At 47.0% G+C, this 13,444-nt stretch overlaps 3 protein-coding genes across 3 annotated transcripts in view; all 3 read right to left on the bottom strand.

The window, feature by feature from the left end:
• LOC1280951 (protein unzipped) overlaps positions 1–9,323 on the bottom strand; it is a 61,329-nt gene extending 52,006 nt beyond the window's left edge. The window contains exons 1-2 of the mRNA XM_061655257.1: positions 9,065–9,323; positions 5,356–5,977 (exon numbers count right to left, since the gene is read on the bottom strand). The gene's annotated coding sequence lies outside the window, so the exon portion shown is untranslated. The remainder of the gene's footprint in view (positions 1–5,355; positions 5,978–9,064) is intronic.
• Positions 9,324–10,127: 804 nt separating this feature from the next.
• On the bottom strand, positions 10,128–11,217 carry LOC1280953 (pancreatic triacylglycerol lipase). The gene has a single exon (XM_320826.3). The coding sequence runs from the start codon at positions 11,215–11,217 to the stop codon at positions 10,192–10,194; it is 1,026 nt and encodes a 341-aa protein (XP_320826.3). The 3' UTR covers positions 10,128–10,191.
• Positions 11,218–11,524: 307 nt separating this feature from the next.
• Positions 11,525–12,977, bottom strand: LOC133392883 (pancreatic triacylglycerol lipase-like). Its single transcript, XM_061655262.1, has 2 exons — positions 12,647–12,977; positions 11,525–12,588 (listed from the first exon to the last, which is right to left on the bottom strand). Exons 1-2 carry the CDS (start codon positions 12,693–12,695, stop codon positions 11,615–11,617), a joined length of 1,023 nt encoding a protein of 340 aa, XP_061511246.1. The 5' UTR covers positions 12,696–12,977; the 3' UTR covers positions 11,525–11,614.
• Positions 12,978–13,444: the final 467 nt, after the last annotated feature.

The raw sequence follows: 13,444 nt of genomic DNA, 5'->3' as shown, positions 1-13,444 counted from the left end.
AACCCCTTATTCTCGCTCATCAAAGTGGAACTAAGGACTGAAGGCTGCAGGGGAGGATATCTCGTTGTTGTCGTTGTCATCCAAACCAGTATCGAGATGCAAAACCTTGTCATCCCGGGAGGGGGGAGAAAACACCAACACGGCCCAGCTAGATGACGCGTTTGTTTACATCGCACGCTGCACGCTACCGAACCATTTTGGAATGACTTCTTCTGGTGGTAGTGGCGCACCAAGAGCGATACTCATCGGAGTGTCGGCGGGACAGGAAAAGTAGGAAGAAGAAAACAATCCCCACATGGTTGAGATGCCGTGCAAGGCATCATGATTTTCCGTCCCATTTGCAAACTACACAAAAAGAAAAGGAACGGAACCGCTTGAATATAAGCTGGAACGATACCGTATCGTGCATTTCGGTTTACGAGGTCGTCGTCGGCATTGTCGTCGTGGAGGAACTGTGGAAAGCATTGCAGCGTGGGTGATGCCGTTTCGGTGCCTCCGCCACCGTCTCGGAATGATAATTGCCCGTGACTATCACGAGCACTCATCATAACGATTCTACAAGTCCTGACATTGCTGGCTCCGGCCACATTCCGGTAGCTCTTGTTTGAGATTTATAAGACACGCGCCGCCGCCACTCGTTCAAATCTGTTCCATCTGCGGACGTGTGGTCGTGAAGGGTTGCGGGAAACATTTATGATAATGTGCAAAAATTGGATAACGGACGATTAATGTGTTGAAAGACATTGCCTCAAGACATAAACAGAAACAGGCTTATAGCTTAATCAAAAAAACCTCTCCGATAAACTGTCATCCTGTGATTAGTTCTACAACATTGGACTGTTACGCTCGAGTGGAGTGACTTGTTCTTGGGTAAAAAGGAACTCTAATGGACGTAACCTGAGGGGCTTATCGAAAAGCCATAAAAGTTTGGTTGTATCAACTCGAGCGTTACTATTTTCGGGACAGAGCACTATTCCCATCGTGTTATGTGTGACCAATTGGTCGTCACAAACCGATGTCAAGTCTTCGTACCCCTTACAATAACCTTACAAATTGACGCATTTGAGATTACATGCAAACGGGGCAATGTGTGTATACTTGGTGGGGTGACAATGAAAGGCTTCTTCTTCGTCAGACACTCTCCCGTTTGGGGAGAGAGAGAGAGAGAGATTTAAAAGATGCTCGTAAAGAAACTCGGGATTTAATTGAAGCGTGATGGTTAGACGGGCAAAAGCCATCAACGCCACACAAAAAAGCGCTCATTACTACAAGTTGGAGTGGGCGCGAGTCAGCTTTGAAGTGACGGATGAAGACAGTCCCGACAGTTCCGTCACTTGAGACGTACTTCAACTGTCGGCGAGTCTTGCTGGAAGCAACTGAGGATTTAAACGTGAGGTGAGATGAAAAGAAAAACCTCGAGATAAGATAACATTTACACACCATTTGACCTAAAGAAAGTAACGCGTCGGCGGCGAGAAGACCATAATTAATCGCAAAGCGAATAGACAAATCATCTGCCAGAGAGCGAGCGGCATTAAAACCCCCGAAACCACTCAATTTTGCTGTTCGCGTGGTAGAGCTATTACAATAATGAATAGCATTTAGCCGTCTCAGCTCCATTGTTTTGCGGCCCTCGAGTTCGGCAGTGAAGCCAGAAGCCACTTAATTCACTTCGTCTCTTTAAATGAAACTGATGACTTTAAACCCCCGATGCCGATGTTGAGAAATTGCTCAATAAAACCACGATTCCGGAATAGAATTAGCCCCGTAGCCACGAATGTAATCCATATCATCATCGGCGTAATCGTAATCGACACTGAATTATAGTTTCTCCAGCGAATGCCGGACACGATTCGCTGGGTTTGTGTGGGTGGCGCCATGCTGAGACGTCCCTACCCATCCTTTCCCCTGGAGGCATAGTAGTTTTGCTGTGTACCGTTACCATTAAATAATACGCGATATGATGATGAAGCTTCTTCCCGCTTGATGCCTAAGCGCAAAAAGGGCCCTCTTAGATACCGTCGGAATGGGAGGGGGCTTCAAAAAACCCTTTCTTTATCGGTAGGTTCCCGTTCTATTCCATGTTTGTTCATCATCATCATCACCGTCGGTAGGAAACGAACCAGCGAACCGAGAGAACACAGTTCACAGATGAGTCATGTTTTGTATGTTGCTTTCGGTTGGCCTTCAAAGTGATGTGAAATCCGTAATGAAATGGGAGCACAGCATAGATAGGGAAACTAACAAACAAATACAGCAGCAACACACACACACAGTCCCACAGTTACAATGAACAAGAAGAACCATGATGTTCATCCGTCTGATGCGCCCGATTAAGGTATTACACTACTAGGCACCCAAGAAGCCGTTGCGCTCCATGAGCAAGCGTTTCTGTTTCCTCTACTAAATCGCACCGAAGTTACCGCACCGATTACGAGTCATCAAAACAAACTCGCCGGAGAAAATACACGGCAAAAAGGTAACAAAGCGCTCACCAAAGCGTCTGCACGAACAGGGCCCAGCCAAGAAAGCGAATCATTAACTTCTTGCTTTGGTGAAGAAGGTTTTGTTGTTCTCTGTTTTGTTTTTTAGGTATGTCTGTTTTCGTCTACTTGTTTTGGTGGCTAACTCTCTTTCTCACGTGCTTTTTGAACACATTTAACGTTGGACATCGTTGCTCTCTATCTTACTCTGCTCCACCGAGAAAGGCTTCCAAAAGACCTTCAAAGTGCTTCCTTCTTTTGATTCCCTTTATTCTACACCCATCCTGGCAGCATTCATCCCCTCCCCAAGAACCAGTTTCTTTCCGTGATAAAGATAGGTTTAATGTGCGTGTATTTTTTTTCGTTTTGTTTTACAGACGCAAAGAAATACACAAGACAGCGTAGTTGTGTTTTTACCGTATTATGTTCCCTTCCTCGCGATGCGCGATAACGCTTTCCGAACGGTTTCGAGGTTCGCTTTGGATGGTTTGCGATGCTAGTAGAAGTTTCTTCACAGAGGCCCCCCTTCGCATTCCCCGCATTGCCTATTAGCTTTCTCGCACCAATAGCTAGAACATACACCGAGCTTTCCCCGGGTAATGAACGGCTTTCACGTTGGTACAGACAAAAAAAAGGGAAAAGTAATTACCTCCCTGCTGAGGAGCAAAAAGCTAAATTAAAACGGAGAGATAAGCGTAGGGGAAAAAATGCAGCACCGAATGGAATGCAGGTGTAGAGGCATCGTTTTGTGAAGTTAATTGACACCCTGCAGAAGGGTGAGACAGCATCCTGTAATTAAAATTGTTTCGCTATCTAGCTGCTGGTGCGTTTCTGCACATAAGCGATAAGCCGTTGTAAACAAACACCATTGAGCGGTTCTATCGAGTGAATATAATTTCGTAGAACATATTTTCCAAGCAAATCTACTTCTAAGCTTGATATTTTCCGATGAAACATCGGGCACACACCACCACAGTAGTGGCACATTGCCAAACAGGACACGGAAGCAAATGTATATCACCCAAATTGACCCAAATATTCAACCATAGCAGAGCCAATCAGAAAATGGGGGAAAAAAGCGAAACAAACTTAGCCCAAAATTAGGTGAACTACAACCCCCATCGGTCGCTGTGCGTTATTATTTTCCCTTTCTCAATAAAACTCGCAACCCACAACACTCCTCGACAGAAACAAACTGTTGATGACAGCTATGACATAGTTTCTTCCTTTTCTTTTGTTCTTCTTCTTCTTTCCCTCACCCAAGAAAACTCAATTTTCGCTACTTTTGTTTCGTTTGCAGAAAGAAATATTCGAATATTTATTTCCCCCTGTGACGGGTGCACGAACAGAAACAAAACTATGCCAATATTTTGCCATTCCCAGACGATCCCATTTGGTGTGCCAAATCGATGATGGGTGTGTTGTTCCCTACCGGAGGGATCAAGAGCCCACCAATACTCGGACGTCCAGTCCAAATAGTTCGATTGGCTATTCAAATAAAGATGTAATACCGAAGTTCGATTTTTTTTTTTTGGACGCTAAAGGTAACCACACCGAACGCAAAAACGAACAGTGTGGACGAGGAAAAGACATAATGCCAACCAATTCGAATTTCATTTCTGGCCCGGGCGGGTTTCCGGGAGTGCAGGCTTGGCTGCAAATAAATGTGCACAAACAAACGAAAGAAAAGAAACGAAAAAAAAACAACTCCCAGATCCAGATTCAGGGTTTGCTGCCATCTGGTGCGAAATTGAACGTTGGTTGTTAGACCATTTTCAGAACCAAGGGGGATTTGGTGCCACCGGGCCACCACAGGCGCACACAACAACAACAACAACAGCACAAACCCATCCCGAAAAATGTGTGTTTAATGAGTTGTGCCGCAAATTACGCTTTGCCCACATTACCAGCGACCATTATCGGGAGCCAACGGGAGGAGAAAAGGTCGTGATTGGGAAAATACGGTAAGGAAACGTAAACTTCACACCCTCCCAAAACGTTCTTAACGATCTCTCACTGGATCTCGAGGGCAGCTTAAAGGTGTTAAGCGAGCGCAATCGTACGCGATACAATTGAAACTTTTGCTCGCTTGAAAATTATCGAACCCGCACCGTTATGCTCCGATTTTTGCCCCGGGAAAAGCGTAAGCAAGCCCGGAAATGGATTTGATACGGTCGAGCGGCATATGATCCCGGCCGGTTCGAGCATCAGCAGCACAGCGGCAGAGTGATTATTGCCATTTCAATTTGTAGCTGCTCTTTTGTTAAACACTATTGTGAGAATTTCCTTACTTTTCTTGCCATTTTTCCCCTCCTCTGGATGCTCTTACACTCTATCCGCACTGTTTCTAATACCAGGGATAGGATGCTGAGCTTTGTTTTGGGCAGATATACGTTTCAGGAAGTGAAATAATTGCAGTGCAACTGGGCAGAGCCGAGAGGTAAAGGTAAAGGAAGAAAAAAACATTAGGAGAAAGAAAGCGTAAATTTGAAATATTTGACGTAATTCTAGGTTTCAAAGCTTTAAACGCCAGCTAAAACATTACTCAGCTAGAACAAAACAAGCTATGCATATCCTAAACTGTTGATATGTATAAAACGATCGCTTAGATTTCATTTCCGATATGTACATTTAATCTGAATACTGAATGTTGCTGAATTGCTCCTTTTTTAAATACCCAAATAACTGTTGGTTCAAACGGACGGCCCGACAGCCTAGTGGTAGACGCGCCCGTTCCTACAAGATCGGACGTGCATCTGTTTCTCGTCCGAACCATAAATAAGATCAATATTTAGTTATTGGGTAAAAAGAACCGTATTATTGCGTTAAGTTTAGTACAAATTATGATTGCAATGTTTGAAACTGTACTTACCAGAAAAGGGGGATATCCAAAAATGCTGAGAATTGTGTGGAGTCGGTTGTCTTCAAACTCTAGAACTTCCGCTCTTCTCCTCCAGTATATCGACGTGCCGGATCGATTAAATTAATCCTTTTTGGCCTCGCTGCTACGGTTTAAGTGTATATCTCCCCTAAAACAATTCTATCCGCAAAAGATAAACACGACAGTTCCGCTACGGAACCTCACAATTCTGAATCTCACTCTTTTCGCAAACCGCTTTTCCTTTCAGCACACATACAAACACATTCACTTGGGTTACACTTTGCACTTGGCTGCACCAACACGCTTGCAAATTCGATGGCGAAACTCTTACTCTGTTTCGCCGACCGAACACGTTTTTTTCCAGCTTGCGCTTAATTAACACCTTCACAATAACAAATCGTGCGCACACACACAGGCACAATTGCACTTGTAAACCACAGGAAGAATTATTTCACTCAATGTAAAAATATTTCCTCACACAATCACAATCGGTTGGGGATGCACAAGAGCAGTGCGCGCGCTAAAAGCAGACAACAAAACTGGACACTCCGGTCCTGTTCTTCTTCCCAATCAAATCCTGTGGAAAAATCCTGTACCAAAGGTACGAAATATCCTGCACACAGAGAGAAAGAGAAAGGAGAAAAACGGGGAAGGAGTTATTGCGAGTTTAATTTATGACTCACCACTGCTGCTGTTACTGCTGGGGGTAAGGGTAAGGGGGAGACTACCAGTTTTCCCGGGGTTTTCCTTTGTCCCAAACCAACGACGCTCCCTTTCCCGCCCCATCACCACAAATCACCACACGTTCAGGATGAACACAGTTTCTCTCTTTCTCTCATCAACACATCCTTGCTCGCTCTGTTTCCCGACGCCCAAGGGCGGCCTGAGTTTTCGGTGAGTAATGCGCTGTTTATGTTAGTCGCCCCAGCCTGCTATGCTGCTAGAAAAACTGCTTCCAGCCTACCCTGAGCTCGCGGTGCAAAGATCGAAGGCCACACCAACACAGGCGCAACGGGAGGAGTTTTATCCCGATGACGACACACATCCCGAAGCACGTTTGGGGCGAGCTGGACTCGTGTACAGATCCGTGTGTCCTTCGGGCGTGGAGCAAAAGTAACAAAAAGAAGAACAACCTAACCGTCCCAGCCATCCTGGCGTCTCCAGCAATATGATCCCTCTCCTGCTGCCCGTACAATTTCAGCGAAAGCCGCGCGCACGTTGTTTGTTTGCGTGAGGTTAGCAGCGAGCAAATATGCTGAAGCGTGTTGCTACGTTCTATCACTGTTTCCATGGCAAAGTCCATGTGGTAGTGTGTTGCTGCTTGCTCAAAACGGACCGGACCGACCGAGCACGCGTTTTGGGGCACGGGTTTTCGGGCACACCAGCTGCTACTGTCTCACTTTCCGGCGGGCGTTTAAAGAAGGTACGGCAGCATCCCGTCCCTTTGTGTTAGTTGCTTCCTCTTGTGCTCTCTGTGTGCTGTGTACAGTCGCCCCTCCCCAGCCAGAAATGATTTCACCCACTTCAAAGAGGGAAGCTTCGCTTTAAAGACGGTTTTCCGCACTTTTGTTAAAACTTTTCCTTACAATTCTATTTTGAACCGAGGGAGAGCATCCACCCGGAGAGAGTGGTTGGGCAAGCGAGCATTGAAAGGAAATTATGCTGCGGTTTTGTCCCTTTTTTCGGTCCCAAATGCTTTTGCTGCTCTTCCGGCGTGTCATAAGCACTAATTACCACCCGATAAGGGAAGTGGTGTGTACACAATTTATCTACTATCGGGCGGAGAGCTTCTCGGTGCCTCCCCCCCCCCCCCCTCTGGGCAGCGAAAATGCAGATGATGCTCCAAAGAACTTACTTATCATTAGATTCGATTAGAGTTAATTAACGATGAAATGCAAACGGCGGCCGGCGTAAAGTGTGGTGGCATACTGGCGAGACATATGCTTTTATGATCGTTAGCGGTGGGTTGTGAATTGGAGGTGGATGCTGTTGCATCGGAGAATGTTATCACATTCCAAGGTTGATCTTTATGTGAAGCTTCTCTGAACAAAGTAATTAGTCTATTTTGTAACAACTTATTTAGTTTGTTTTTTTTTTTTCATTAATGATTCACGAGATGTGCTTCAACAATTAAAATAAAATTCTCCACGAACTGAAAAGATCTTAATCTTTCTAAACTAGATTCAGCAAATATTGAGCCACGAACTAGCCCCAAAATATCAAGTAAATGCTTCTAATACAAATCTCTTCCATCTGCTTATGTTTACAAGGTTGGCTTATAAATCTGTTCGTGTAACTATTCTTGGCTGCAATATTTATTAATTTGATGTTAATAACACCAACTTCCAAGTATATGTGATTTCGGCATTTAAAGTGTTTAAAAATGTCATTTTCATTTTAACACGTTAAAATTGCAATAATGAATACAAACATATTTACAGTTTATTTCTCATTCAAATTGCACTTCCGTATGTATTTTGAGCGTCATTGGTCATTCGTGTATTTAATGAAGAATATGTGAAAAGTGCTTTCATAGTTCCAACAAATAAAATATATATATCCTTCGACCGTTTTTTGTGTACCGAAATCCAACTGTCGCATCAAGCTTTCAAGCTCTTCCGCTCGAAACATTTTATTTTATACACTTTTTTCTTTACTCGCTACCTTTTTCTTCCATTTGGAAACATGACATCAAAATCGCTTACAGGGTTTGATACCGTAGAATGGCCAAGAAGGCAAAATCACCGGAAGAAAGAGAAAACGAAAAAATACGCCAAACGATGCGCCAAAACAGAAGCGCTTCTCTAATCGTCCGATTGTTGTGATCTTTGGCGTACATTCAGCGAAGCAAAACCGACGCAGAAAAAGAGAAGCAACGCAACCAAACCGTCACAGTAGGCGAACAGCAAAGACAGGAAAGCGCATTCTTCTCCTTGATTGCAACACACATCGGCATCGAAATGTTGACTTCTTTGATGGCGAAAAAACGCACGCCAACTTGATGAGGACCAACACCGTTTGCCCACGGGTAAAGCAACAAGGAGCAGCGGAACCAAAACGAACGGTCCTAAAGTTTTGCAAACTTGCTATCGATTTTTTTTGCGCCACTGGCAGGCACGTTGGTCCTCCCTCTATCATGGGCGCTATTTTACGACGCTCGGCAAGGGTATGTGGAGGGGTGCTCAAGCTAGGGGTTGCTTTCCATCCACCGCAGTCCACCCCCCAATCACACACACACACACAAATACACCCTCTTCTGTTATACGTGGAAAAAGGGGGATCCTGCTTTTCTCCCGCGCACACGCACACATGCACCAACACGAGAAAGCGAGAGACTGTCGGGTACTCCTCGGACCAGAGAGCGTGACGGAGCAGTTTCTTCCGCCCTTCCTTCCTTCCGCTGGATTTTAAATGTCCTGAGCGCGCGCCAACACCCGGAAGGAAGCAAACACACATACAAACACACACACACATGGACACAGAGGGAGGGCACGAAGCGGTTAGAGACCGGCGCCGTCACGAATCCTACCGACGCCGAATGATTGGAACGTGGAGCCGGCGTCTATTTTGCATCACAGTGGATTGAATCTTTTGCACAACTCACGAACAATTTTGAAGGTAGTTTTTATCAAACAGATTAAAAGCATTGCACAACATTTAATCTTGAACAACTTAAATATTTAATACAATTGACACTTACAATGCACCTCCGTTTTAAATGTTTGAACTCTGGATATGCGCTCTTTCCGTGAAAAAAAAAACAAATGCACAAGCCAAATCACTCCACTTGCACGCACGACAGTTTTCTGAATATGATTTTAACGAATTTAAACACTTCTCTACCCAGCTCTACCGTGTAGCTTTTCTCTGTTTACGGTTAACTTTACTCCACGAGGCACACGCACGTACGTCCACTCGGCTTCGCGGTCTGATTCGAAATGAATGTTTTGCAATGAAGGAGCTCGAGTGAATTGCTCGAATGAACGGAAGCTTCCAAACACGCTGCTGTCAAAGTTGGACAATGAGCAAATCACGCAGCATCATTTGACCCGGTGTGCAGGGTGTGTAAATATGAAACCGTTTTGGTTGATGGATAAAGTAAAAAAAAAAAGAAAAATTATAGTTTTATCTAATTTACTTTGTTTGCTTTATCTGGTACCCTCGGAAAGTTACAAAAAGGAGCTGATTTAACTGATGTTTTTGAAATGGCGTTTAATTTTTGCAGTTAATCTTTCCTAGGCTGAAAGTCGCTCGATAGTGTGTTTTGTTTACCGTGACTCAAAGAATAATTAATTTTCTGTAAGTAAAAATGTGGGCACGTGCTATGATTTGCAAAATAAATCTTGTCCAATTTACTCAATACTTGTGCACTAAAACTTATTGTATCAAATTTTTGAAATTGTTTCACATTTGCTCTCTATGTTTGCTTGAAAAAATAATCATTTATATGAGTTTTCTTGCAAGTGCGCCTAAATGTATGCAATTGAAACTGCTGCTTGCGCCATTCGTCGTGTGCTTTCAAATGTGTGAAGTTGTAATTGTTTGCTTGTACCGGTGGTGATATTAGTTTCCTACGTTTTTAGTGCTAATTGAAGGCGAGTGCTTTTAAAATACCTCTCACGGCTGTAATTTAATCAGTAAGTAAGCAGTTAACCATTTTATTGAGCAGGACATCAAATGAAATTTGTTGTAACGGTTTGTTGATGTGCGCTACTCGCCCCTTCATGATTTCTTTCCCAAACTTACACTCAACGTAATTACTATTTACAAAATGCATTAACATATTTATTTGAAAATATCAATCCACCTCCTTGCTTGCGCAAAACCCTAACCCTGGGCGAACGGCGAGTTGGAGTTGGTGGTGAGGAAGTACACACCATTCACACCACGTCCACGGTTCGACGGCTCGCCGCCCATGTTCGCGTTTGCACCGCTCGGGGTACAGCGGCCCTGCAGAATCTCGGCATGGTTGGCACAGCGCGTCGAGCGGAACCCAACCGACGACGAAACCGACTCGGCGTAGAAATTGTTCACCCGGTTGTGCGCACAGATGCCGGCCACATCCAGGATGCATCCCGGCTGCGAGCGACCACCGTTCGGGTAGAAGTTGGCGTGCGCCAGCGGCTGATCAAACCCAAGCAGACCGGCATTGGTGTAGATGGCTTCCGTGTACTGCGCATCGTTGGCGCCGAACAGATCGGCCTGCCCGTTCGAGAACAGCGGACCGGCCGGGTCCAAACCGATGATGGTGTTCAGCTGCCCGTTCTGGTGCTTACCGGCGTTGGCCGCCACGTGCGCGCCCAAGCTGTGGCCGATCAGGTTGATGTTGTTGCGCGACGTACCGGTAGCGGACACGATGGTGTTGATCATGCGCGAAATCACCTCTCCGACAGCGCCCACCCGGTTGCGGGCGGCAATGTAGTTGATCGTCTGCGAACCCGCGCCCCAGTCCACGTTCACGATGTTGAACTCACCGACGCGGATGAAGTGATCCTTGATGGACCAGTGCAGGCTGGCATCCTCGCCCTCCAGGAAGCCGTGGATCAGGAAGCGCGTCGGATGGCCCGGATTGAAGTTGCTGCCGGAAACGGAACCCGCATCGTTCCAGCGGATCACTTGCGGATGGACCGGATTGCGACGGGTGTACAGGCGGAACACAACGTCCGTCAGCGGATCGAACAGCGGCTCAACCTCATTGTCACCCTTGGGGACATCGTACGGGTTAACGTTGATCAGACGCAGCCTACCGTTACCGTCGGGAATCAGGGCCCACGGGTGGATGCTCTCGACCGGGGCAGCACTGCCCAGCGCGACGAGCCCAAGAACGCTTAGTATCACCGTAGCTGCTTTCATGTTTGCGACGACTAAACCAGTGCGGACCCCCGGGGGACGCTTTTAAAGGACAGAGAAAGAGCACGTTCCGTTCCGCTCGGCGTGGGGCGCAGCTTATCGACCGTTCGGTAGGGGGAATTATCCGGCGCTGCAAAGTAGATAGCGCACGCTATCTAATCCTTTGCTGGCGTTCCCTTCCAGAAAATTGTACACCGCGCTGCTGCTGCGTAGGGATCAAGCAATAAAATACGCCTTCGAGGGAGGCGTATGACAAAGCAGCTACCGGGCATACACACGCACACCAAAAAGCAGGTACTGACGTCAAACGTTGATAATTAATCGTGCTTACATATAAGCCTTATTTATTTCTACAATTACACACAAAAGCCGTGTGTGGGGCGTGATTCCTTCTTTTCGTTTATCCCAGCGAGAATGGAGCCGCCGCACGGGTCGAGAGCGTGAACACACCCTCGGTGCCGGTGCCGAAGTTGGACGGTTCGCCACCCATCGGACGGCTGGCACCCTGCACGGAACAGTTACCGGTAAGGATCTCGTCGTACGAGCCGCACCGAACCGACGTGAAGCCACCGGACACGATCGACTCAGCCAAAAACTCATACGCACGACCGTGCGCACAGGCACCAGTAATGTCAACGCCACAGCCCGGCTGGGTACGGCCACCGTTCGGGTAGAACGACGCCTGTCCCAGCGGCAGATCGAACCCAAGCAGTCCCGCATTGGTGTGGATCGATTCCACGTACTGTGCATCGTTCAGCGTCAGACGATCGTTGCTGTCCAGCGAGAACAGTGGCAGCGCGGGATCCATTCCGAAGATCGTGTTCAGCCGACCGAACTGGAAGAAACCGGCATTGCCGGCCGCGTGCGCCCCGAGACTGTGGCCCGCAATGCTGACACTGGCGAACGTGATGCCCGTGTTCGCCTGCAGGAAGTTGATGAACGTCGACACCACGTTACCGACCGCACCGACACGTGCCCGAGCGAACGGGTAGTTGATCGTCTGCGCACCGACACCCCAATCGACGGTGAACACGTTAAAGTCGCCCCGGTCCAGCCACGCATCCTTCAGGATCATGTTCACCTCCGAGAAGCCATCATTGTTCCAGCCGTGAATGATGAAGCGGGTCGGATGGGCCGCATTGAAGTTCGAGCCGGACAGCGAACCGGCATCGTTCAGCCCCACAACCTGTGGCGTGTCGCGGTTGCTGCGGGTGTAGAGCCGGAAGATCGTATCGGTGGCGGCAGTAAAGTGAGGCTCCGGCACGGTTTCGTCCATGTTGTAGGGGTTCAGGTTGGCCAGATGTAACCGTCCATTGCCGTCCGGGATTAGCATCCAGCTATCCGGGGCAGGTGTGGACAGGGAAGCGGCACTAGCTGCGGAAGAAGCTGATGTAAGTAACGTAATGTTTCCCAACAAGCCTAAACGTCTTACCAGCGGCCACTAGCCCAAGCAGCAGCAGGACGGCACTGTACTTGTACATCTCGAAGCAGGTAGCAGATGTCGACTGGTTTAATCTGACTGACAGCAATCCGTAGTTTAGGAGGGCGGTTTTATAGCACCCTCAAAACACACCAGTGCTGGCGTTCGCACCTCCCCGTCTCAAGGTCCTATTGGAGACGAAAGCAAGTATACACAAAAAAGGCAACGAACGAGCCCCCTTATCACCACCTGCACCGATTAGTAGTAGATTCGAGAGAGTCGAAACGCACAGCACATTACACTGGGAATTTGGAAGCGGTGTGGGAGCTGTTCGAATTGGACAATTGGTGTCCTGCGCTACTGTGTTGTTGTCGGCTGATGAAAATTGCAGCCTGCTTCGATTGGTTCGCGCACATACGCTCGTGCGACAGTCGCACGGATGTGTGATAAGCTTCTGTTGGGGGGCAGGTGTTTTTATTGTTTTATTGATAGGGAATTTCGGTGCGTATTTCGCACCTAACAACAATGTCATGTGTGTGTGCAAAACAAATGCGAAGAGGTGGAAGTTCATAAACTTGTTTTGGCTTTCTGAGCTATGCTGTTGAGAAAAAAAAAAAGAAAAACGGAGAGGGTGTGGTAGCTCTTTGCGTAGGATAGGCTTTTTTAGCACAAACTGCTTATCTACTAATCGGTCTTAGTACTTTCTGCTTGTGCGTCGAGCTGCATAGCCAGCCCAGATGGCATTTGCAAGCATTAACATGGAGCTTTGGAGCTAAGTGTCTTTAAATTAGTGCCTGAACCGTATCTTGA

The sequence above is a fragment of the Anopheles gambiae genome, chromosome 3 (genome assembly GCF_943734735.2).
Source record: "Anopheles gambiae chromosome 3, idAnoGambNW_F1_1, whole genome shotgun sequence".
Classification (NCBI taxonomy): Eukaryota; Metazoa; Arthropoda; class Insecta; order Diptera; family Culicidae; genus Anopheles; species Anopheles gambiae.
The sequence above is the reverse complement of the archived record's forward strand: the minus strand, read 5'-3'. Positions and strand labels throughout refer to the sequence as shown.